This window comes from Podarcis pityusensis (assembly GCF_964106645.2).
Source record: "Podarcis pityusensis genome assembly, chromosome: 3".
NCBI lineage: Eukaryota > Metazoa > Chordata > Lepidosauria > Squamata > Lacertidae > Podarcis > Podarcis pityusensis.
In genome coordinates this window covers 56,610,275-56,637,379 of record NC_138026.1, presented here as the reverse complement: position 1 = coordinate 56,637,379, position 27,105 = coordinate 56,610,275, and the positions used below count along the sequence as shown (strand labels likewise).

At 42.4% G+C, this 27,105-nt stretch overlaps 1 protein-coding gene and 1 long non-coding RNA gene across 3 annotated transcripts in view; one reads left to right on the top strand and one right to left on the bottom strand.

The window, feature by feature from the left end:
• The window catches only part of NCOA7 (nuclear receptor coactivator 7), a 63,837-nt gene extending 47,649 nt beyond the window's left edge, over nt 1-16,188 (bottom strand). For both annotated transcript variants that reach the window (XM_080999558.1, XM_080999559.1), the window contains exons 1-2: nt 15,485-16,188; nt 1,417-1,560 (exon numbers count right to left, since the gene is read on the bottom strand). In XM_080999558.1, the coding sequence (XP_080855684.1) occupies nt 1,417-1,466 (50 nt within the window). In that variant the 5' untranslated portion in view covers nt 1,467-1,560; nt 15,485-16,188. The remainder of the gene's footprint in view (nt 1-1,416; nt 1,561-15,484) is intronic.
• A 5,202-nt stretch (nt 16,189-21,390) lies between these two features.
• LOC308473002 lies at nt 21,391-24,861 on the top strand. Its single transcript, XR_013983861.1, has 2 exons — nt 21,391-22,403; nt 23,427-24,861. It is a non-coding gene; the product is annotated as an uncharacterized lncRNA (long non-coding RNA).
• The last annotated feature ends 2,244 nt before the right edge of the window (nt 24,862-27,105 follow it).

The window sequence follows — 27,105 nt, the reverse complement described above, 5'->3', positions numbered from 1 at the left end:
CTTGCTAAAAATTTCTCTAGGAATATGGTTTCTTCAGAATGAGTGTTTCCCAGTTCACAGCATTTGATCACATCTATGGGTATTTTTTAAAAAAAATGGGGGGGGGGGAACAACCCTAGAAATCTTAACAGCTTTTCTGCCTTTCAATTCACAAATTATTTCGTGACCTTGAGATGCACTTCTTTTTCTTCCAAAAAGGTGTCATAACAGCACGTTTGCACAGTTAAATAATCCTTAAAAGATCTACCGCACTTTAACTACAGTTTACATTCCACCATGGCGATCTGGTTTTGTTACATCAAGGAGTGTGTTTATAATTCACCTACAATAAACACAGAATAAGAGCAGAGATGGCACAGAACCACCACAGCAGCTTTTTGCTGATGCTACAGCAGATTTAAAACAAAAACAAAACTGTATGTTTAAAGGAACAAAAACAGATTCCCCCCCCCCTTTCATTTTTCAACCAAGAAAGCTGTATAATTTTACCATAGCAAGTTAAATATACCTATTATTTAAAATGAAGGTCAACTTCCTAACTAAAGACTTTAGGCTTTGATGGGAAGTAAAATTCAAAAGCCATGGCTCAAGTATAACAAACCTGAGTTAAAGTTAATAAAAATATTTATTTTTATATACACTGGTAAAAATAATAATAATGAAATGTTGCCTTCCACACGTGTAGCACAATCCTAAGCATATTTACTAAGAAAACTACACTGACTGCAATGTAACTTATTCCCAAGTACCGATACACTGGATAGTAGCCAATAAGCTGCAGGTAACTAAGTCTAATTACTAATTATAATTCCTAGATATTTTATTTTAGTAGTCTGCAGAGGTGCATGAAATACCAGAGTTGTTAGTCATTTCTGTTTCAAGTTATTATTCTTTCTTTTATGAACACTGACGTGTGCTGTACTCAAAAGCCTTCCGTACAGCATTAGGAGTTAAGGACCTCCAGGCTTTCAGATGCTGTGGTACTACAAGTCCCATCAGCTCCAGCCAGGGATGATGGGAGTAGTAATCTAGCAACCTCTGGAAGGCCACAGATTCCCCACCCTTGCACTACATTCTTGGTGGAAAAGACTTGTGACTTGCAGCTTGGTTCCACCAGGGTTAAACAGGTTAGACAGGAAGCAGATCCTTAATGTCCAGGTTCAACATACTGTAGCAATAAAATAAAAAGATTCAAAGCGGTTCGAAATTAGTTGCACTCTGGGGGCTCCAACCTGTACGTGTCACAGAAGTGTGGATACTCAGAGACAACAAAGAAAAAGAAAGCAAAGCATAACTCACATAGCAAGCAGAAAAATGCCGTCAGAGTATTTGCCCTAGATTAAAACGTTACAACCGACAGAGGGGAAAGTCCACAGTTGCATTTTGAAACAACGGAAAGAGCAGCAAGTAGCTTACCGGGCAAAATAGCCTTGTCTTCGTTCTTTTTTCTCTTCCTTGATCTCCATTGTAAACAAATAGTAAAAAGTGTAAGGTGAAGTGGCTGAGCTTCTGAACTTCCAGTTAGTGTCTCATGTTCACACACGATCCATGCAGTTATCACTGAGGAAGGGGAAAAGAGGAAGCTCAGAAATTAACATGTCGACAACACCTGATTTGCTGCTGCTGCTTCGTGTGTTTTTTTAAGAGTTACAGTGCATAGTCCCACAGCATGGTAAATTAAACCAGTGAAAGCACTGTCATATGACAAAGCTTATTGTACCAAAAACAGAAGAAAAGAAAAACAATAGTCATGGTTCAATTCACTGCATGGGGAACACAAGGTTCCTTAAAATAGAAACACAAATAGGGAAACCTAAGTTGCACATGGGATTTTATGTGTGTGCATATATGTGTCAAATAAAAACAGAAGTCTGACATCAACGTTAGTGAACTGTCTTTAAAACCACTTCACAAAGAATTCATTCACCATCTAACTGCAATTATTTTAATGCACTGTGCTGCAGTTCTATCAACCGGTTAAACATCTCTGTCCATATATCCACAAAAGACAAGAAACCTGGAAAGGATGAACAACCTGAGTGCTGTTTGTTTGCTTCTGTTGTAGTTGTTTTAATGCTCAGAAAGAAAGAAACAGACACACACAAAGACAGAACATTCAAGCCATCTGAACTAAAACAAAACATAAATTTGAGGAGGGTTCACTTGTGGTAGAAAATAGATCTGGCATTTTGCATCTTCGTTTCACAGAGTGTGCACCGTTTTCCCACATAGCACTGTTAGTGCAAATTATCTGCAGTCTGTCTAAATCACAGGGGTCCAACACACAACCCCAAGGCTGCATTTGGCCCTTGATGCCATTTGCGTGGTCCTGGAACCAGCCAAACCAAGGTTGTCCAATACAATCACTACATTGCTTTAAAAAAAAAACAATTCCAGAAAGCATTTTACAATTGAGCCTTCTATTTTTATTGTAGACCACATAATATATATTTCTTAAATTTCACTTAGAATAGTAGCCAGTATGATTATAACAGTGGATATTCCAATACTCTCCTCAATATTCTTACGCTGTGTATAAAAAGGTAGAAGGTAAAGGACCCCTGGATGGTTAACTTCAGTCAAAGGTGACTATGGGATTGCGGCGCTCATCTCACTTCAGGCTGAGGGAGCTGGCATTTGTTCACATAAACTGCTTCTGGTGCGATGGAAGCCAGAGCACACGGAAACACCATTTACCTTCCTGCCACGGTGGTACCTATTTATCTACTTGCACTGGTGTGCTTTCAAACTGCTAAGTTGGCAGAAGCTGGGACAGAGCAACAGGAGCTTACACCATCGTACAGATTCGAACGGCAGACCTTCTGGTCAGCAAGCCAAAAAGGCTCAGTGGTTTAGACCACAGCACCACTCACTCCCAATTATACTATGTACTGTGTTTTTAATTATTATACAGTGGTACCTCTGGATGCGGACGGGATCCGTTCCGGAGCCCCGTTCGCATCCTGAAGCGAACACAACCCGCATCTGAGCATGCACGGGTCGCGATTCGCCGCTTCCGCGCATGATGTCATTTTGAGCGTCTGCGCATGTGGCGAAACCCAGAAGTATCGTGTTCCGTTACTTCCAGGTAGCTGCAGAGCGCAACCCAAAAATGCTCAACCCGAAGCTACTTCAACCCGAGATATGACTGTAGTGCCTTTATTTTTAGTTGTTTTGAAGATTAATCTGAAAAGTGGGTAAAATAAATAAAAACCAATTTAGAAAAATAATACAGTCCCATTAGAACTCTCTGTAGAATAAAAATAATGTCCTAAAAGGGCTAAGCTCTTCAAAACTGGAGAACTATTCTAATAAACAAAAGCATTAAGTATACAGTGGTACCTCGCAAGACGAATGCCTCGCAAGACGGAAAACTCGCAAAACGAAAGGGTTTTTGGTTTTTTTTAGTTGCTTCGCAAGACGATTTTCCCTATGGGCTTGCTTCGCAAGACGGAAACGTCTTGCAAGTTTGTTTCCTTTTTCTTAAAACCTTTAATACAGTTGCGACTTGACTTCGAGGAGCAACTCATAGCACGCGGTGTGGTAGCCTTTTTTGAGGTTTTTGAAGACTTTGGTGATTTTTGAAGCTTTTCTAAAACTTTTCCGACACCGTGCTTCGCAAGACGAAAAAAACCGCAAGACGAAAAAACTCGCGGAACGAATTAATTTCGTCTTGCGAGGCACCACTGTACCTTCAAAGATTCACTGGAAGGAAGTCAGATCACTCCCATGTGCTCTTAAGAAAAAGAAACAATAATCAAAAGTGGGAGGAGACCGTTTGGAGAAGGCATTAGTAATGTCCCTGCAACCATAAATTAAGTTTACAATATCTCGTGTTACTCTTTTCTTTCCCCACTTCTTTTTTTTATTTCCTAGTCCACTCTCTGAAAATAACAAGTAGGAGTCAAAGGGATGACTACCGAACTTTTAAGATAGATATAATAAAATACACATCACTTTCCACAATTGCTGTATTACTACCACTGAAACTAACTGGTCAACATTTACTTCAGAATCAAGAGATAACCAAGAACTGCTTTTGTGCCAAAACAGGCCAGGATTCTCAACCTCTTTGCTGTATTCAACCTAGAGACAGCTTTTCCTCAACAGCATACCACTGCTGCATGATTGACAAGGTTTCCTGCATACTCTTTAGAACTAATGTGGTTCAGGGTGATGACTATACAGTTTTGAGCAGGGGTCGGCAACGTGCGGCCCACGAAGCCCGTTTTACTGCCCCACGAGCTGCCCCCAAACTGAGCCGCCCGCTCGGTGAGTCCCCCGCGCACTGCGCTAAACAGGCGCAACGCGGCGATTCACCAAGCATTCTGGCTCAATAAATTGAAATAGTAAGTAGGGAAGAAAGAAAGATAGCTTTAAAAAGTGGAAGCAAGTATTAAAGGTTTCGGAAACACTTTTTAAATCTGCATGTAAATGAGTAAAGAAAAAAATCCTGCTGTTATCTTCACTAATTGACCTCAGACCTACTGTAATGTTGTTTTAAAAACACATTTGCACATTATGTTTATTATACACACACAAGCCGGAAAAGAAGGGGTGCGCTATTGAAATAGAAACTCATAAGATACTAATACGAAACTAATAAGATGCAGGCAGCAAGTATTTCCAAGACTGGTTTTGTAGCCTTCTAGTCAGTTTAAGAGACTGAGCAGCACCCTCTTGTGGATCCACTGCAAGTCCACATGATGGTTTTAACGTTAAAGAAAGTAAAACATAAAGGATGTAAATGTTTCTAAAAAGTTCACTGGATCCAGTGGATGTAAGAGTCCCTTTCAAGTCACCTCTGTCATGTTTCTCCCACACACAAAGGATGGCTAAGAATGTGGACATCCCAGATTACGGACTGTCAAAAATAAGTACAGGATTCTGCTGCAAGGAAAACCCTAATATATCTAATACCGTATTTTTTGCTCTATAAGACTCACTTTTTCCCTCCTAAAAAGTAAGGGGAAATGTGAGTGTGTCTTATGGAGCGAATGCAGGCTGCACAGCTATCCCAGAAGCCGGAACAGCAAGAGGGATCACTGCTTTCGCTGCACAGCAATCCCTCTTGTTGTTCTGGCTTCTGAGAGTCAGAATATTTTTTTTCTTGTTTTCCTCCTCCAAAAACTAGGTGCGTCTTATGGTCTGGTGCGTCTTATAGAGCGAAAAAGACGGTAACTCATTTTCTTAAAACAAGATTTGATCCCCTGTACTCAGTGGAATTTTTGCCCATGATGCTAGGATTTAAATCTGGGGGAGGCAACCTAAGGCCTGGGTGCCGGATGCGACCCAATCGCCTTCTCAATCTGGCCCGTGGACGGTCCGGGAATCAGCATGTTTTTACATGAGTAGAATGTGTGCTTTCATCTAAAATGCATCTCTGGGTTATTTGTGGGGAATAGGAATTCGTTCATTTTCTTTCTTCAAAATATAATCCAGCCCACCACATGGTCTGAGGGATGGTAGACCGGCCCAAGGCTGAAAAAGGTTGCTGACCCCTGATTTAAATGGTATTTGCTTGCAACAAACCCCTACTGAACTCAGCAAAACTTACTTCTGAGTAAGCACATATATGATGGATGGGGAAGAAAACCTTTTAAGAGGAGATGCATCACTGCATGACTTGTAAATGCCATTAATGTGGACAGAAAACAGAAGAGAGCTATTTTTCAGGTCAAACATACGTTTTAGCCATCGTAGTCTTCAAAATTACGGATGCTTGAAAACTAATTTAAAAACATTTGAGAAAAAGCCGGGGGGGGGTGGGAGTCAAAAAAGGTAGTCACCATATGTTGCAATGTATTATTATGCGTGCCAAAAAAGAGGGGGAAGAGAACCTGGAAACAACTACTATGGTAACTTAGCAATGCAGAGAATGCTATTTTTTGTACAGAGGCAGGCAGCTAAACCCTCCACAGATTATCCACATTATAAAGCCAAAGTTAAGGTTTCTATAGCAACTTTAATTCCAACACACTGCGCACAGTGTACTAATGCACAGCATGAAGGGTAAAACATATATATATATGTGTGTGTGTGTGTGTGCGCAACTTGAGAAAATTCAAGATCTCTACATCAACATTCAGTTTTCATTTTCTGAGTTCATGCAGAATCACTGTACTAATCGGAGGCTTCCGGCAATTATTTTCCTTCTGTTTCATGAGTGCACCCTCAATATTATTTAATATGCATTGGTTACTTCTGGTAATCACTTAACCATCATGATATATTCACAATCAAAACGATTCCACAATGATAAAAGGGTAGAATTTTTCACTCTTCTAATACATATTACAGTATATGTAAATTTGAGATTCTAATCCCCTTAGAGGTTTTTGAGTATAGAAGTACAGTAGCAGCTATTCTATCTAAAACAATTGATCATTCATTAGAGAAAGCATGATTTTATGCATGCTGCATATGCTCCCACATCTAGGAGTTTGTTCCTTATATTAGTTGGAAACACAGGAATTAACTTTTTTCAGACCACAAGCAATCCCCTTCCCTCTTTCTCTTTCATGCACAAGGAAGGTTACAAGCTTCTGTTTTCACACGAAATCGGGGTGGTGAGCCTGCTGCTGGATTACAGTTCCCTTCAGCCCCATCTAGCTTGGCCAATGGTTAGGGATGATGGGAATTGTAGTCCAGCAATATACGGAAGGCCATGGGTTCCCTATCCCTGCCAATCTCACCAGGATATCAAACCATAGCTTGTTCCAGGTTTTAACTAACCAATTATAACACACCATGGTTCGCCAAGTTTGCCCATAACAGGGACCTTTACTTTGTTATAAAGTGAAAGGTGATATGTTCACTCTCCTCTTTATGTGCATGATGGAAGAGAGAAGGGAGAAGCAGAGCCCCTTGATCAATGCAACTCATTTCCAAACATCTACGCCGTGGTTAAGTTTACTGTCCGTTAGGTCCCTGTGCACTCCTTTCAGTCCATTGATCCTATGGATCCCATAAATTATTCTGTTATCAGTCCAAAAGACACATTTTTCATGAGCAGAAGGAATACACAGGTAAACTTCCAAAGCAAAATCCAGGGGGCATTTCAACTTATGAGGATTTGTATGCAATTCCATGATTCAAGTAAATATTATAAATCAAACTGGCAAAGGATCAGTTAATTAAGGAGATTCAACATAAACCAGAAGAGCAGCACTCATTTCTTATTACATAATCGTAAGTGAGGAACTTAATTTTATAATGCATGTAGGAAGAGACTCCCCACGTACTGCCACATTTATTAAAATCCATCAGCTGTCTGGTAGTCACAAATGCCCTCGGCTTGCAGCACCTACTATCTTTCTAGCACATGGGAATTCCATAAATCTGGAATTCACGTAGAATAAAGAGAAGGCCTTGAAAAAAACTTGCCCCTTTGCCACCTGTTATAACAAATGGATATCACATAATTCTTTGAGTTCCTTGTAGCGACAGCACCTTGCAGACCACGAGTCTCTATCTTCAGCATGTAAACAAGGCCTTGGTTACCTTCCAGATTAATCAAAGTACAATTGAATTCCACAACAGATAGCATTGTAGACTAACCTTGTTTCCTACAGCAGGAACAACTTTATTGACCAGTTAAATGAACTCCATTTGACTCATCACCAGTCTTTCTTCATTGAACTCACCAGCAAGCATGTAGTCACTGGCCACCAAGCAGTGTCAGAGTGATGTATTCATTGCCTAGACACATCCCCAAAATTTCCCCCCAGAAACAGACAAAATCTCACATATCACATACAGTAAGCTATTTAATAGTTGAAAAGGAAGGGGCGTTTTTCTTGTTATGCTTTTAAAACCTCAGCTTTTGAAAATAGTAAGAAAAAAGTATTTCCAATGTGCTTTTGCCCCTAGCCCATGGGATTTCAAAGAGACACTTGCAAGATGCGACTCTAGTAAGTTAATGTTTTAGTTCTCAAGAAGCTGTAATGATCACACTCACTTTAATCATCTGCACTTCTGAAATCAGCAGCCAAGGAGAGTAATGGAAAAGGGGGCCCGATTCGCATTTGTACAGTAGCTAGTACTTTAGCTTCCAGGCACTCAAGCCATTAGTATGATTCATTTCAACTACAGAAAGCACTTTAAAAACTGCCCACAGTAATGAAGCATCAAGCAAGCAGCTGCCAACAATAGATGCCAGCATTTCCAACTTAAATCACATTGGCTTTAAGCCAGAGATAGCCGTACCCAATGAAGTGTTATGCGCGACTAGTAATGTGTGAGTAACAGCAACATGCAAGTGGTCTCAGTCTGCAGGCTATATGCATTCCTATCTGCACTACATCCTATCAGAAGGCATGCCATCTATGCATGGAACTGGTTCGCACATTACAACAGACGGTGGTTTTTAAGTCTTACTGTGGGAAGACCCACACCATACATTTAAAGCACATGACCCACCTCGCCCCCCCAAAAAATCATGGTAACTGTAGCTTTCCCCTCACATTACAATTCTCAATACTCTTAACAAACTACAGTTCCCTGCACTCTTTATGAGAAGGCATGCACTTTATATGTGCAAAATGCTAATAATGCACACTCCTGTCTCTGAAACCAGGAGCAACAAACCACAAGCCTGGGCTTAGTGCTGTTGCGCCCCTTCCTGGATGAGTTGACCACATTCAATTACTAGATCCCAGTCTTCTTGAAGCGACCTTTTAAAAAAGCATCATAAATGTCAGCTGGTGGCTAGATTGACCTCTGGAGCTCCTGAATTCTAGCAACACTTGTTTCCAGGTCATCGTCAGTTGCAAATGCACATTCTAAAGAACTAAGTGGTAAATGGCCAGGATATCTAAAATCTGGTTTTCTCCCATATGATTCTCCAGCTGCATTTGGCATCTGCAACCCAACACCTTCAGAGATAAGGTTGGTTGGTACACAGTAGCATCCAATCACTTTTGTGTTTGTTAGGGCAACTTTACCAGCACATGCAGGGAATACACAGGGCCTATTTTGGCATTAATTGGGTCCCAAGAGGGAGAATGCTGTTTTGTTCAGCTTATTCCGTCCATGAAGGCAATTATTGTAAAGGACAGACACAACTTGATCTTGCTGTTCCTTGCACCACACATTGCTGTTGCAATGCAGCTTGTTTGGCAGAAATCCATCTTGGCCCAGTTTTCCATCAGGATAAGCCAGAAACAAGTAAGTACAAACCAAGGACTTGGTGACAGTGTACGCCTCACGCTCACCACGCAGGGACCATTTGAAAGCACCACCATAGCTCTACACTGCAGCAGAAGCGTCTAGAGTAGCTTATTCTCATGAATGCTGGCATTGCATAGCACAGGCATCCCCAAACTCGGCCCTCCAGCTGTTTTGGGACTAAAATTCGCATCATCCCTGACCACTGGTCCTGTTACCTAGGGATGTTGGGAGTTGTAGTCCCAAAACAGCTGGAGGGCCGAGTTTGGGGATAGCAACTCTACACTACTTCCACATGTCATCAAAGGACATTGCACAAGCATGGAGGTAGACTCTCGTATGATGACAGCATGGAGGCTCATGCAATGACCCTCTTATGATGGCCATGTGGGAAGTCAGTCCTTCATTACAATCTCAACATGGGCCGCTAGGAATGGCAGTTTACTCCTCACAAAGCTGCAATCCCCAGCACCCTTAACAAACTACGCTTCCCAGGGTGAGGGAATGCGCTTCAAATGTATGAGGTGAATTCATTTCAAGAAAAACAAACCAGGATATTAGTTTGCCCACCATACTACCATTTTTGAAGATTGCAACACAAACATAAAATACAACAGATGATGTGTGGGACAGAAGCAGAATGTCAGTGATTACAAAAATTAAATGGCACTGCTTTAAAAACATCAAAACATTGTTGTCTAATGAGTCAAGTATGGGCAGATCTGAAGTGGTTTTTGGTACAGATAAACCTATCGCTGCTTGCTTCAATTATCACCACAAAAGTTAAAACTGTATTGGGGGGGGGGTAAAACAATACACATATTGGAGTTAATATATAATTATGTAGCCACCAATAGCTTTATCATCCATACATATGTCTAGTCCCCTTTTAAAGCTGTCCAAGTTGGTAAACATCACATCTTGTGGTAGAAAATCCAAATGTTAACTGGTTTCAAGAGGCATTAAGCTAAGTACCTAGTAGGAATGGATCCTCTCAACCCCAGTTAGAACAACCAATGGAAGTTATAAGCAAACAATGTCTGGAAGGCCAAAGATTAGCCACCCCAGCAGATTAACCTTATGCTGAACATATGTCTTAGCTTTAAGTCAGGTGTAAGGGGCCATGGGTTTGAACAGGATATTCTCTTTATTTTTATATACAAGCTATTATTCTTTTTGCTCAGCATATCTAGAAAGTTCCTTGAGCACACAGAAGCCATTACTGTACTTTGTATCTAGACAGCCCTATTTGGCTGCCAAACAGATAAGAATGGGACAAAATTCAACATAAGAAGAAAAGAATGGTATCACTAATGGCAATGCATTCAATCACTGCCTTAAACCACACTGCATTGTCCCTTTTTTTTAAAAAAAGGTTTAATTAGCTTTCAATTATTTGTTAAGTACCTTCTAGGTCGAGCACTTCTACTACATAAAGTATTCAAGCAGCTTTTAGAATAAGAATATATGGCATGATCAAAGCTGCCGCCTAAGACTGTGAGAGCAGCCCTTTTGGATCAATTCACGGAGTCTAGCATTCTTTTCCCAACAGTGGTGTTGAGACACTCACAAGGCAGTAAGCGTTATTGCTCCCCAGTAACTGGTACCGATACTGCCTATGAACCTGGAAATCCCCTATTGCCACCATGACTAAGAGCCACTGACAGACCCACCCTCTACAAATGTGTCCAAGGTCTTTTAAAGCCATCCAAGAAGTGCTTCCTTTCGTCTGCCCTGAATTTTCTGCCAATCAGTTTCATCAGTTGAATCTGAGTCCTACTATTGCGTGAGAGAGAACCTTCTCAATGCCCCTTCCCCACACACTACACAAGTTTAAAATAACTATTAGGTTCTTCCCCCAGTCACATTTTTCTCAACTAAAAAAACCCAGCCACTGCAACCTTACCTCATAGTCAAAGTGCCCCTGATTCATCCTGGGTACCCTTTTCTGTTCCTGTTTTTGAGATGGGCAAACCAAAACTAAACACGGCATTTCAAGTGTAGCCAGACCAGAGATTTAAGGGGAGTGCCATACTGACTGGTAGTTTTTCTATTTGATCCCTTTCCTAATCACTCTCACAAACCTGCCACACACTAGGTCAATGATTTCAATGAGCTATCCTCCACAATCCCAAGCTCTCTTTCCTGACAAGTCACCATCGGTTTCAGACCTTTCAATGTATATGTGAAGTTAGGTTTATGCAGCACACACATGCATTACATTATTCTTATTTACACTGCACTCTATACGCCCACTCAGTTAGTTTGCCAAGCTCCTTCTGAAACTGCACAATCTGCTTGGTTTTCACTACCCACACTAATTTGGTGTCACGTACAAACCTGACCACCACACTGCTCACCCCTAAGCATAAATGAACAAGTTTAAAATCACAGATCTTTTGAGATTAGATCTTTTTCCACCCTCCTTCTTACTCTTCTTCTTCCTACTCTGTCTTTCCTAGTCCTTTTATTATTGTTATTTATTAAATTTTTTGGTCAATTTATCTTGCCCTAGGCAACTCAATAAGACTTAAAAGCAAGCAAACAAACCCCATACGGTGGTACCTTGGTTTACGAACTTAATCCGTTCCGGAAGTCCGTTCTTAAACCAAGGTGTGCTTTCCCATAGCAGCGGGGGACTCAATTTACAAATGGAACACACTCAACAGGAAGTGAAACATGTTCTGCTTCCAAGGCAAAGTTCACAAACCGAAACAGCTACTTCCGGGTTTGCAGTGTTCTTAATCCAAGTTGTTCATAAACTAAGCTGTTCTTAAACCAAGGTACCACTGTATAGAGACATTAAAACCAGTGAAAGAAATACATTTAAAACATAATATAGTTATTTATTAATCCCTAAGTCATGGTTAAGTATTGACCAGACTGCAGACCAGGGTGTGAAATCAAAGTTTCAAATGTTTAAGCAACCCATATGCACCAAGCAAACCACAGTGAGGGTTATTCTCTGGCCTCTTTAGCCTGTCTGTGAAAGGTGCTTAATTTGTCTCTCTCCCGCCACTTTATAAAGCACCCACTGGTGTTTATATGCCACCCAGCAAATTAAAATGTTGTTTCGCTGTATTTTGGACCGTAACTGGGATCATCAAGACAAACTATGGTTAAAACTAACTGGGATTGCTTTTACTTACTTATTTATAAAAGTAATTCCATACTGCCATTTTCATAAAATAACAGGGCGGTGTACAACATTAAAACATAAAGCACCCTGAAAAACAATACAGATAAGCATTAAAATGACATGCGAATAAAAAAATATTAATCTGCTACAGAGGCCTGTTGTCAAAAAAAGGTCTTCAAGAGATGCTTCAAAATCAAAAGTGAGGATGCAATCCTGTACAAGTCTATTTAGAAATAAGTGATGGCATTCAATGGGTCTTACTCCCAGGTAAGTGGGTATAGAAGGTATAGAATTTACCATGTCAAAAACATACTTAATTCTTTGCTACATCTTTGTGGGAGTCTTCCACATTCAAAGCGTTGGGTAAAGTTTCCATTTTGACTTCTATGCTCACATTTGTGTGCTTCCTTAAATGACTTTTGACAGTTCAGTTTGTAACCTGACCTGGTGTCATCCTTTCTACAAATATTGATTTAGAAAGCTGCAAATATTTGTTCATGCATTACACTAGGAAGACCCTCTTCAAAACGGCTGTTAAAGTTTGTTCAAGCATATACACACACTATTTCAAGCACTGTTTCAGAATCATTTAGCCGTCAGATATTTACCATTTTAAATTAAAGTTCGTTGTTCATTACAAAAGCTAGTGTAACAAAGACACAGTAAATGCAGTACAAAAATAACACCCACAACATACATATGTAATTGTGTATGTTTACTCAAAATGTAATGGTTGTCAAAATCAAATGAAATCCAATTTAAATAACAAAATGCTATGCCAAAGGGTACCAGAGAATCTATTTTCTTTTTTAATTCTAGTAGGCCATCATGACAAACTCTGTAACTGGATATCAAACTTTACTGTCATAACATATTTTTACAACTAATGAAAGCAAATGTATGTTTTATTTTACTTTTTTGGGGGGGGAACTTAAGTACAGTGGTACCTTGGGTTAAGTACTTAATTCGTTCCGGAGGTCCGTACTCAACCTGAAACTGTTCTTAACCTGAAGCACCACTTTAGCTATGGGGCCTCCTGCTGCTGCAGCGCCGCCGGAGCACGATTTCTGTTCTCATCCTGAAGCAAAGTTCTTAACCTGAAGCACTATTTCTGGGTTAGCGGAGTGTGTAACCTGAAGCATATGTAACCTGAAGTGTATGTAACCCGAGGTACCACTGTACTCTTTACTAGATCAGAACTAAACTGTATGTCAATTAACTTCCATTGTGTTCCTTTTCCCTTGCTTATCTATTAACATATATCATGATAAAGGTTATGTAACAACTCATACCATCCTGTTTTCAAATTCAGGTAACAAGAAGGTATTATCCTAGCCTAAACATTACATGTGTTATCAACAAAGCAGTTCTTATGCACCTTTACAACAGAGTAAGTCCTAACTACCAAGCAAGCAAACATACACACACAGCTGCATAGATCAACCAGCAAACAGGGTTTACCAGTTCTGAAATAGCTGGGATAAAGAAAGAAGGGATAAACATTTTTAACTATTGGGCATTTCTTATTCTCCATTGCTCTATTTTCTTCTTCCACTTAAATAAATGCAAAATAAATGCTACCAGCAGGGGCGTGGCGTAGCTAGCTGCTCTGGCACCCAGAGTGGTGGAGGTGGGGCAAGCCGCTCACAGGGGTGCTGCGGTGATCCGCGCACGGGGGGCAGGCACTGCACGGGGACGCCAGAGTGATCCGCCTAGGGGGGCAGGGCGGCGAGTTGACCATGGAGTCCGCCTGGCAGACGCAAGCCCCAGGCTGCCATTTCAGGCAAAGTGGGGCCTCAAGCCACCGTGTCACTCCCAGGAGAGACGCATGGCTCAGGCACACTGCAGGCCAGGCCCTGTGGTAAGTGCTGTCCCCCGCGGTGTGCCATTTTGTCACCCCCTCAGGGATGACACCCAGAGTAAAACACATCCCCCCCTTCCTACGCCCCTTGCTACCAGAAAAGTTAGAAGAATATTTTAAAAATTCCTTCCTTTCTTGTTCTGAAGTGTGTCTACTCATAGATTTTAAGTGTCTTCCCCTAAGGAAATGACCTGTCATATCTGTTTTGTGTAAAGTGCCATGGGCATAGTTGGTGTTATTTAAATGAATATCTCTTAACACAACACTTCTCAAATCTCAAAGCTGCACCTTGTTTTTGTCCAGTCTATGTCCAAGGCCTATGATGCACTGTAAGCTAATATCCCTTCCCATTTTTTAATATAATAAATCTTCAGGAAATCGTAAACAACCTGAAAATGAGAACTCCAAAAATAGTCCATTTGCTTCTTTCAAAGTATGTTTTATCTGTAAGTGGCTAGCTAAGAGAATTGTTTCCCCTTGTAAATTACAGATGATTTGAAGTTCTGCTGAACAAGCTTAAATATTAGCTATACACCTCTCTCTGTACCTTCAGGCATGAACGCATCACTGCAGTAGATTCTTACCCACATTGCTGAGCATATTTTTTTAAAGCCCATTTTCATAAGCAATTCCTCCAAGTGTATGTGAACCAGGGTCACAAACATCACTCCTAGACATCCACCTCAGTTCACCAAGAGAGAGATATTCTGGTTGGCTGTGTAGCTAAAGAAACATAGGCTTCCATGTGAGAAACCGCAATAAAGTCGGGAGGGAAGGCAACTGCATGATATATTTAAGATCACCGACTTGCAACAACAACAGCAGCAACGTGGGTGGGCGCCTGCAACAAACCTTTTCGACTGCGCGTCAACTTCGCACGTTGCTATTTGAGGCAGGCACTATTTGGAAAGCAAGGGAATCCATCATCCTAACCATTTCAACGCCCCCGTGGAGACCGGATTCGTCGCTCGACAAGCGATTTCGGGAGGAAAAAAGCGAGGAAGTGAGCGCCGGAGCCACACCCACCTCCTGGACCTGCATCTCGGAGCCGGGCAGCCCTGAAGCTCCCTCTTTGGCAAGCGCCTGCCGGGCAAGGCGGAGAAAAACAAGCTTTTGCAGCGGGAGGCAGCCAAGCGCAGGCGCTTCCTCCCCCCCTCGCCTCATCCGCCCGCCTCCTCAAATGCTGATCAGAGAGCTGATGGGAGGTTCAAAAACACACACACAAACACACACACTTTTTTTTTTCTTGCAAAGAGGGAGCCTGTTTCTCTCCTCCCCCACCTCCCCATCAACATCCCCATCCCCTTGATGCGCACCAGCATTTGATGTTTTCCAAAAGGCGCACAGCTGGGCGCTGCGGCGGCAGAGGTTGTCGCTTCTCCGATGTCCACCTCCGGAAGGTGTGCGGCAGTCTCCTCGGGCCGCCTAGGCAGGTTCTCCCTCGAAGATGCCCAGCTGAGATCCCCTCATTCTTCTACCTAGGAAGGGGCGCGTAGTAGACCAGAAGCATCAGGAGACTGGCTGGCGGAGGGAAGGAGCTGCAGCAGCTGCTGCTGCAGCGACAGCCGCCGAAAGAAGAAAGCCGCGCTTGCCAAGATCCACCCTCGCGCGCCGCTGCGGCTCAGCCGGCCGTCCGGGGCGCGCAGCTGCCTGAGGCCGCCCGCCGGCCTTGCAAGGGCTGCAGCAGCAGTCGCCGCAACGGCGGTAGCGGCAACAGCAGCATGCTTCCCCCGGCAGAAACAGGCACAAGCCGCCGCCCCTCTGTGCCCTGCGCGCATCCGCACGGCGACGCACTCCCTCCCTCCCTCTCTCGCTCGCTCCTTTCCCCACCGCCAGCTGAAGCCCGGCAAATCTCCTCAGAGCCCGCCTCGCCAGAGCGGCTCCCTCGGCCTCTCCCTTCCTCCCTCGCAGCCGGGCCTCGGCTCCGCCCACGTCGGAGCGGGGCGACCCCGCGGGGAAATGCGTAGAAGAATCCCACGAGAAGCGGGGAAAGGGCAGGCAGAGGGTGCAGTCATTTCCTCGTGACTCTCGCCCAGAATCAGTTCCTCCTCCTCCTCCCCAATACTGTATCTGGAAAAAACACGTCCATTCCTAATGATATTTATTAATCTGCCATTGTCTGGACGGTGCCGTGTACACACAATCGAAGCCTGTGAGCATGCGTGGAGCGTCCACATCTTATTAAACTGGGTTTGGGGTCGTTTTCCCTACATCGCTGCTCTAAGCAAAAAGTTCTACTAGAATCACGACCTGTCCCACAGGGGAGCTCTTGTCCAGTGGCCTCTCAGCATGGCCTTGTTTGAAATGTGTGTGCTTTTTCAAGCCCAAGGCCTTTTGCTGCCTGAGGGCAGGCTGGGGGGAAATGCCTTCTCCCAGAGGCATGGAGATGTTGGCATTTGAGATAGAATATGCCACAAATGCCTCTCCTTGCGAGTAAAAATACCACAATAATCAAGTAGTTTAACAACTAAAAGCAGCCACTATTAGACAACTTCCTCAGTCTGTCAAATGGTAGAGCCAGCTCATATGCTGCCATTTACTGCCTTCAACAACTTGTGTTTCTGAGCACCAGGAGCAAGGAAGCAGTCCCTCACCCACCCAGAAAATGCTCATGACTATTGTCCATGCTGGCTGGGCTTGATGGCTCTTGGACTTGGGCAACATCTGGAGGACCTTGGTTTCCCCACCCTTAGTTTAAACAAATAAGAGAGGAAGAGGGCTAACCTTCTGACTCTTTGCTTCAAGGGCTAGGCCCAAGCCCACCAAAGTGTCATATCCCAAAACTAAGAAGCTCTTTGCCCTTCCTTGCGAATATTCCGTAATATGCTTGTGCTTGCTCAGTTGTGAATAAGAAGGGTATTATCTGCGTTTTTCCTGACAAGACTCCATACGTTTCGTTCCAGTGCAAGAGTTCAGTGTGTAGCTTTTTGCATAACTGCATCCTTAGCTTGCACTTCTACCTGTTCAGCTATTGAAGGCACAAGAGCTTCAGGCAGAAAAAAATGTAAGGGAAATCATTTAAAAGCATTTTTTTGAGAACTGAGCTATTGCCCTGAAAAGTGGATTTTCCCATCATGGGTTGTGACTTCTCATTTTCTTCTTAACAATGCACTTTGGGTTCTGTTGCAACTGCAGCACACAACTCCCCCTGCTTCACAACTCAGCCAAGATGATGGTTAGTGTTTCAGTAGTCAGAAGGGGCATGGTGTTGGCCTGTTTATGGGAGATTTTGAGAAGGCAGGCAGGGAAAACAGGAAGATTTCCCAGAACTTGCCTCCTATCTCCCCTCAGCATCTCAGCCATTTAGCGCGCTCCTCATGTTAGATCATATCTCAAAAAAAGGACAAACTACAAAGCAGGCACTGGTGGAAGAACAAGGTGATCAGATGCAAACAGTGTCCCTGTACCTTTAACAGTAGAGAACATTTTAAATTTGGGCAGGTGCAGTTTGTCATTCATGGGTAAAAAGGCTGCGCCTGCTGATATTGTGCCTTCTGCATACCTGTGATAAGTCCAGAAGTCTTGTGCACCTCAACGCTGGGCCTCCTTATGGAAACATTGTTAGTACCTTACAAGCCTTAGTTGTGTTGTATGTCAGAGATCCATATTTCTCAGTTGAATGTCAGCTTTTCCTTTTCCTCCTGTGCTCACAGTGCCTTACTACTTATCTCCAGCAGCCAGAAGAAACTTTATCTGCTCAATTTCTATTTTCCAGGCTGCCCTTAAAGGCACGAGAACAAGAGACATTAATGATATGGCAAACCAAATCCAGAGGGGTAAGGCCTTGAGTTGTTTTTAAGAAAACCCAGGGAGACACACATATCTGCATTTGCTTTAGAATTAAGTGGGAGTAAACATGCATATGGGATTAGGCCGTGATACTATTTTGCTACATTTTTCTTCCCGTTTGGGGTACCTAGAAGAAGCCTACCTTAACATTGTGGCTGTCAAAGTGTATGAAACTGTTCAGTAGCATCAATAACCCAAAGAGCTACAATTTGGCTTTGGATCATTTTTGCTTCTTTATGAACCCATATATACCCTGCTGACTTGTTACAGAGCTACTGCAATTCTAATCATGTCTACTCTGATATATATCCAAGGGGGCCTACTCCCAAGTAAGTGGATGATACCTTAGACTAACAACCCAATCTTAACCATGTCTATTCAAAAGTAAGTTCTACTGTGTCCAGTCAGGCTTACTCCTAGTTAAGTGAGGTTAGGATTGCATTTTATACAGTTTTGCAAATTTGCACTGTAACTTTAACGAAGGAATTCTGTGGTTAGGGGTAAAGCAGTGAGCTGGGCACACTAGTGCAAAGGATGTTCTTTCAGAACTAGAAATGCTAGTAGAGGTGATGCTTGCCTGTTTACATTTAATTAATTCATAGTTTAGTTTTTGTTTGCTAAATGCCATAAATCAATTCTAATCTAAAATGTACTTTGCTATGTTATTGCTTTGATACTGTAAACCAACAACTGATGTAAGTAAAAGCAATCATGTATTTACATTTAATTTCACTTCCTGAAGTTATTATGTCACAGCTTTTATAGTGATCCTTCTATTATTTTGATATAATCATTTGTCTTATTCACAAATAGGTCAGCATGGCTGTTATTAACAGTCCCATTACCTCTCCATTATATAGGATCCTTACATCATCACAATAATTCAGTAAATAAATTGGAAAACTGAATTTGTACAACTTCATAAATGAGATAGGAGTGGACATATTACAGTAGCTGCACTTAGATAAATGTGAAATAAGTTCCAATATGAGATTTCACTGATATGAAAGAGCCACTCTTGTTTGGTATAAATTGCAATTACCATGCTCATTATTTCTATGGAATGTATAATTTAGCTATTGACTTTGGTCCAAGGTCTAGTGGTTAGGATTTGGTCCTCTCATTCTGCAGCCTGGGTTTGATTCCCAGCCAGGGAACAATTGAATTGGTCTAAATTTAAATTCCTTTTTAAAAAATGTCATATGGCACCAAAAATAACAAAGTGTCTTACATAAATCAGACGAAGAGACAGCTTTTCAGCTCCCTGGTGGTCTAGTGGTTAGGATTCGGCGCTCTCACCGCCGCGGCCCGGGTTCGATTCCCGGTCAGGGAAGTTGTGTTTTTTCAAAAGTTGTCATTTCGCTTCCCGTATTACTTTGAGGTTTTCTTCTTAATTAGTTCCCACTCTGAGCAGAACTCACACCTGCAATATGGGTACTGTGATTTCAGTATTTTAGGGTTTTATGATTTGGTGCTTTACTGCTTTAATTTCAGGCTGCTGTGCTGTCCATGCTTTTTCATAAATTCTGTTGATGTCAGTCGAACATATTCCCAGGTGAACGGGGTTAAGATTGCAGTCTCAAATGGTTCCGTTATGACCCATCATTGCAAACTGTTTTGAGAACATGGTTCTGCTAAAACTCAACGTGCAAATTTTAACGACCACAACCCCCCCCCCCCAGATTTCCAGATTTATAATATATTGCTTTAGAGTTGTCTGTCAACAGTCTCGCGGTTTAGAAAACTTTTATATAATGTGCGAATGAATCCTCCTCCTTGGAACCTGTTAAATTTAAGAATAGTTAATTCTCGTCCCACCCGGAAATCTAGTTGTGTACTAACAAGAAAGTAGAAGTGTGTGAAAGTGACCTTTCTTGCACAGGGCTTGATAATCGCCTGCTTTATCAAATGAGTGACACACAGAGTTGTCGGTGAGAAGAAAGCTGGGCTGTGACAAAATGTTGACCTGTCAGGTAGTACAGGTTGATCCGTTGTGGATTTTCTGGGTTCAGATGCCATTGATCGGGTGCAGGAGAAATTATCTTTGGTCGTAACTACCTTCTTGCGCGCATTAAACCTCCATAATCCTAAAGTTGGGATCCTACGTTCTCGTATAGCTCACGATAGGCAGAAATCGAGCAGGTTAACTGCACTCCTGACACGTGCCCACTCACCGTAAACAACAACATCCCATTGAGTTCATCAATGACACTTAATCCCAAGTATGTGTAGGGGAAGTACAGGCTAAATCATCCAAATAGGGTGCTTAGATGAAGGCAAGCTCCATCTGCTGGGTTCGTCTGTCAGAAGTACTGCTAGGTGATGGTGACTTTTTTTTTTTAAAAGCAGCTGTAACTGTGCAGTGCAAAGGGAGCTCAGAGACCCCTTGGACCCTGCTCTGTTATGCTACAGCAATAACGCATCCAGCTCCTCACCTTCACGATTTATTGTTCGAGATCCTTGTCTCGAAGGTTCAACGACACGGCGATACGAGCATCCGGACAGTGTTGTGCAATTCAATACGTGTCCCAGCCCCAGTCTGCAGCGCCGCAGCTCTTTATAAAAGCAAAAAGAGAGAGGACTTTGTGTAATTATTTTCCCCACCCCCAAAATCAATTGCATCGAAATCCAGCAGATCGGCCTGAATAGAGGAATCGATTCGAACTGGTGGAGAAAGATGCCCTGATGATCTACCGTGATGCAAAGAATGCTAAGGAACTTAACGCAACTGCAGCAGCGCGCCCGATTCCTAAAATTGGACGTGCAAGTTTTTCAATAGAAGCAAGGAAGAAAGAGCGATGGGCATCCCGGGGACTGGAGAAGCCCGTTTCTCGGGCTCCATCCACCGGGCACGAGGAGGCGCTCAAACAGAAAGAAGTCGAGGCTCTGCGAAGGAAGGCTCTCGTCCTCCTGCCCTGAGAAACCGCAGAGGCGAAGAAGGGAACAGCCGCAAAAGCAGCAGAGGAGCTTAGGGTGGTTTCGACGGCATCCCTGCGCAAGCTGCGATGTGTGCAAGTTCGTGGCGGCGCACAAGTGCCTGCGTACAACTGAGAACTGGGTTTGGGCCAGGAGGGTGTGGGGATTGCCTGCTTCCGAGGGATGTTCTGTGTGTGGACATTTTACTGGGAATCCAGTCCAGCTTCAGCTTTGATCTGCAGAGATGTCACTTTTTCAGAGCTGTCCTCTCTCTTTCGGCCACGCACATCACCTTATCTGCAAATCTAGATTGTGTTTGTGGGTTGGGAACCTTTATGAGCATCAGGTTTGGCAGATTTTATTATGGCTACATTACTTTATTGATGCCGTACTAAATATTTTTGTTTTTGCGTTGCCACAATCACCTGCTGCTTTTTATTGTTTTTTTTTTCTTTTGCAGTTCCAAACTCATTCCGGGGTTATGTAGTTCTGACACGTGTTGAGAATGTTTAAAGAGTAAACAAAAAATGTTTTTTGGGGGGGGCGAGGGGTGAACAGCCATTGCTCTTTGAAAATTTGAATTTCTCCTTATTTCTATGAGCCGTCGCTCTGCCCCGTAGGATATTTTGAAAAATATATTCCGTGGTGAATCCGGAAGTATACTGCGCAGACAACGAATACGTTACTCTACACTTTTATCTCTGTGTTGAAAACCCGGGCCGGACAAAGAGAACGTATTTACGCCCATTCTCGCGATAGCCGAGAACTTGGCAGACTGGCTAGAAGAGCGACCTATTCTTTGTCAGATGCTGACAGAAGCAGCCTAGCCTGCTGCGCTGAGGAGGCGGAGCCAGCGTCAACGTTCGGTTGCAAAGCAGGGCACTAAATAGGAACGGTTTTAAGGTGCGGGAGCAGAAAGTCATGCTGATAGGTCATTTAACATCAAGAGGCGGGGTGACATTTATAGGCGGAATTTATGCAGATTAAGGGAAGGTAAACCAATGGAATACTTTTTCATAAAGAAGCAGACAACTGTATTCCACAGCTCCCTGGTGGTCTAGTGGTTAGGATTCGGCGCTCTCACCGCCGCGGCCCGGGTTCGATTCCCGGTCAGGGAAGTTGCTTTTATTGTAGTTTCGATGTCATGTTGTTCAACGAGGATCCGAGATGGAAGCAAATGTTCTTTCTCACTCCGTATATTTGCATTTTTTTTTGCATTCAATCTATGGATGAACTTTCCACTTAATCAAAGTACTATTCAGCTTCATAGCTTGCATCCCTATTTCTCCGTGGTAACAGAAATGCAGTACTCCAAAGCCTCAACAACTTCTATGTTTTTATCAGTAGTATTTGTAATTATTATGTTTTTATTTTTTAAAATAATTTTTATTAAAGATTTTCATAGTTTTACAAAAGTACAAGCATTATCTCTTTTTTCAGGTTGTGATTTCTACAGATGAGTTGCATTTGTTGTGAGACATTGGTGTTACATGCAGTAAAAAGTTGGGAAGAAAAAGAGGGGGAAGAGGGGTGGGTACATTCTTTTCTGTACTTAGTGTCAATGTGGGGTTTAGTATCAGAGTCACTTGGGTAGGTTCTCTTTCTATTCGCTTGTTATATTTCCTGACCAGAGCTCTTTAAAGAAAGGGCAGGATGCAAATGTTGTAGTAATGATAATTCTAATAATACTAATAATAATAAATACTGTCTACTCTGACTCTTAGTGGTTCCCCAGGCCTTGGGAAGGGAAGCTTCTTTTCCATTCTTCAAAATATTTTGCAGCATTCCAAAAGCCATTTGCTCTACCGTTGCTTAGAATAAATACAGAAGTATCCCACAAGGGGGCATGCTAGTCCCATAACCAAACTTTCACTTGGGCCTAAAAGAAATTTCTGTGTTTGTTTTAAATGTAGTGATGCGACTTACAGTAGTACTTAAGACCTGTGTGCACAAATGAAAAAGCAGCTTTCCAAGCTATTTCTTTGTAGGAAATTGTGAGATTCCTACGCGTCATGTGTGTGCACGCTTTTGGTTAATAATTCTTCCGTACCAGGAATGCTTTTGGTTGAATGAAGTGGTCCTGAGGTGCCTTCCTCCTAGCTGACAAGACTCTATTTTTAAACGAAACCATCCTTTTTATAAATAATAGACGGGAAGACTCATAGCTCCATTGTGTGGTCCGTGCATTACATGAAGATTCCCAATTAAAATGTTTAGAAGCCTTAGAAAGTGGCTCAGACTCATGCTTTCTTGAACACAGGACAAGCGGAAATTTCACACTTGTTCAAATGTTGAGATGCTGTTCTCTAACCAAAGAAATACATATGTTAGGCAAAAGTATTCATGTTAATTAAAATAATGTGTAAAATCTGCAGAAATATTCAACAACTTTGTACAAAAATGCATGTATTGAGGGTAAATTGCCTGAAAATTTGTACACATCTTTAAAAAAAAGTGGGAAAATTGAACTTAAGACGGTAAAAAATGAGAAACTGAAGGTTCATCCATCCCTTGCAGAAACTCAAGACTTCTGTGTTGTTGCTTTGTTAACAGAATTCTGAATCAAAAAATGTTTTCCTCCAGCTCCCACTGAAACAATTTGGAGTTCTAATAGCCTGTAGCCACCTGCAGGAAAATTATCAGGTAACTCTCTTACACATCTCATATATTGTAAATCGCTTTGGGATGCCTCAGGGAAAACAATGCATCAATGCAAGAAGAAAACAAAATGTTCTGTACAGCTAATATGTCTACTTAGATCTGTAGGCTGTTTTCAATGAACACTCGTGTTAATTCAGCATCTTACAGGACCCTCGCCCACAAGCAAGCACTACTGTGAAAAGGGGCTTCTGTGTTTGCCCCATATAACCTGTCCCCTCTTGGTCTATGAAGGAACGATGACTACATGCATCAGCCTCTTTTTGCACTGGTACTGAATGCACATCTGCTGGGGGCAACTCCAAGAGGTGCACTGACATGACTTGCACATGTAACCGTGCTATTTCCCCATTGTGTGAGGGCACTGTAGTATATAAAACACGTGTCGTACAGGAGAGTGCCTATGTGAAAGGCTAGCTGGCAAGAATTTGCCTCCTGAGCTTCTAGGAAGCCACTATCTCTCATGTTTCCAGAACATCTGGCAAGGAATATGGGTTCTCAGCATGCTAGCTATGCTACAGCCCTGTATCAAGGATAAGGATTGCTTCATGTGCTAAGCTTTTTCTCTGGCTGTGTGTACACATGAAAGGTGGAGCTGAAAATCAATAATACTGTCGTCTGTATATAATGGGCAAACATTGGGCAAGATCCAGCTGGCATTAAGTTTCGTAAGTCCCATTGTGTGTTTTTCGGTTTCCCCCCACTTAGGTTTCAATCTCTCCTCCTAGAATCAATGAGACATAACAGCGCTTAACTTCTGGTTGGATCATACTCAGTATTAGTAAATATTATGTGCACAAATACGGCAACGCTTTCATTCTCTTTACATCTGTGAAGTCTTTGGCACAGAGCAGAATGGTCCACACAGCGAGAAAAACTGCCTGGGAAGCAGGCTTTACATATTTCTGCTAAATTATTTCTATTTGTGTGTGTGTGTGTGTGTGTGCGCGTGCGGCTTTTGCTTATACTTCTGCTACTGCTTTTGGGCATCCTTGGCTTTTGACGGTCACATCAAAAGAGTTGTTGTGGCGTGAGAACTGGTCAGTATTGAGCCAGATAATGCCTGGATTTATTACTGAGGTCGGTTCCCATGATTGTCAGTGGGCAGCAGGCACTGACTGTCGTAATCCTCATTCTCTTAGAAAAGCACATTGTGGTTGAATAGTGATTTACTAATGTGACTCATTCTTGCAGGTTTACCAGGTCCTGAAGGAAGACAAAGTGGCACTTAAAGGAGTAGCCAAATATGTTTTTCCTTCGTTATTACTGGCCGCAGTATCTGTGCAGATCAGTGTTTGTGGCTTAATCCAATAAATATATTTGCATCCGATTTGCTCGAGAGCCTTGTAATTTCTTTGCCCCTCCTTCTTAAAAGAAGCTAGGTAAAGGAAATATTTTGCATCTACTTTTAAAAGCATCGTGATGCTGAATTGTTTCTCAGTGTCTTAATAAAGCTGTTCTTAAGCTTAGCATTTGAAGTAAATTGTTTGTAAAACATTACATGGTTTAAAAGGGGATCTCAAAGGTTTAGAACATTTCTAAATTTTATCCCTTTCTCTTTTGCTATGATAGTGCTGTACAGAAAAATATATATAGTTTTGACAATTTTTTTCTACACAGCATATCACTACAGCCAAACCAGTTCTGTAATGACAGAGCACTACACTGGAATAACACTTATGTCCGTTTGAGCTACTAGATTGTTATTCCCATGTGAACCCCATCGCTTTGCTCCCTGACAGCAACATGGGCACAAGCTGTAGGAAAAGCAGGTTTTATTTGAAAGGGCTCAACTCATTCCTGCTTTGTTAATTCAGCATCTTATTACAGTACAAGTCCTATCCAGCCCTAGCATGCAAGCAAAGCTTTTCACTAGCATTTTCTAGCTGACATGCACACACTTCGCTCTCGGCTGACATACGCTCACTTTCAGTTCAGGCAATATCCTCTAGATATTGGACCACAGCTCCCATAATTCTTGCCCACTGGCCATGCTGGCTGGGGCTGATGGGAACTGAAATCCAGTGACATCAGCAGCGCCACAGGTTCCCCAACTCTGGTCTACAGTGGTACCTCGGGTTACAGACGCTTCAGGTTACAGACTCCGCTCACCCAGAAATATTACCTCAGGTTAAGAACTTTGCTTCAGGATGAGAACAGAAATCATGTGGCAGGGGTGGCGGCGGCAGCGGGAGCCCCCATTAGCTAAAGTGGTACCTCAGGTTAAGAACAGTTTCAGGTTAAGAACGGACCTCCAGAATGAATTAAGTTCTTAACCCAAGGTACCACTGTACGGGCTTCAGCCTGAGTACCTTTGAATGGGGCAGAACCTGAGCCATAGTTCAGAAGTGCATGTGTGAAGTTATAGCTTAAACTGTACTCCAAGTAAAATGAAAGAGATGGAATCAATGAAATACTGTGTGAGATAAACACAAAATATACTGCCTAGTTTTACTTTAAAAAAACCCTGTTCTGTTATGTGAAGGCCATCTAGGAGAAGTGCAGAGCTGATGTTCTTGGCCCTCCCAGATAACTTATTAACTGAGCTAAGCTGCAGAGTGCCAATCTAGGACAGGAACTGTGTGCTCACTTTGTTGTGGATTGTTCATGCTGGGGCCAATGGGGTAACCATTTTTGTTTTCCGTGTCTTTGCAAACTGCCAAGGAGACAGCAGGGACCCTCTAAGGAGGGTCCTCAGAACTGCAACACAGACAATACCTTTTAATCTGCTTGTTCCCGTGCTAATATAAAATGTGAATTTTTCAAGTAGGGATTGGGAGGCGGGAGGCAGAGAGCAATTGGATTTAAAGTTTGCATTTAAAGACAAGCCTCGCTTTCTGAAATAGCTGAACCCAAGACACAGCCGTCGATCAAAATTCACACTTTGCAACCAAATATTGTGCACAAAAATGCATGCGTTCATGAAAACAACATACAAAAATGCATCATACTAGGGGAAACAGCTTTTCAGAAATCCATTCAAAAATGTGTATAGTAGGAGAAATTTGCACTGAGGAACTGATGAAATTTCATGAGGACTTTTTAAAAAAATGCAAACTGATGTGGAAATGTATGTAAAAAATCTAAGACAGGGAAAATGAGAAAGGCCATTCCTAACTGCTAGCCATCTTTTTTGTTTTATCCTAGGTTCCCCTTTTGGGAACTAAAACCATTGAGGACCGGGGAGAATAGCTGCAGTTATCTATCTTTCTTATTTATCATGTATCACCAAACACTTTGAACCAATATAAGGCCATCCTAGATGTTACGTGTGTGGTTGTACCTCATGTGCTTGGTTTTCATTAATTAAATAGCAGCCATGGGGACAGAGCATGAAGGGGAGGAGATTTCTCCCTGGAGGAAAACTAACATTGGTAGCTTCTGTCCTGGGGGCAAGTAGAAGTCATTGGGGAAGCATAGGGCAGAGTCAGCACTGTAGCAGCATTAACTGGTTCAATGCCCTCTCCACCCTGCAGCCCCCATTCTGGATCAGCTCCCCTGCAACTGCTATTTAACCAACAAATGCTAAGCATACAAAGGACCAGTCATGTGCAGAACATTGTGTCTAGCTCGG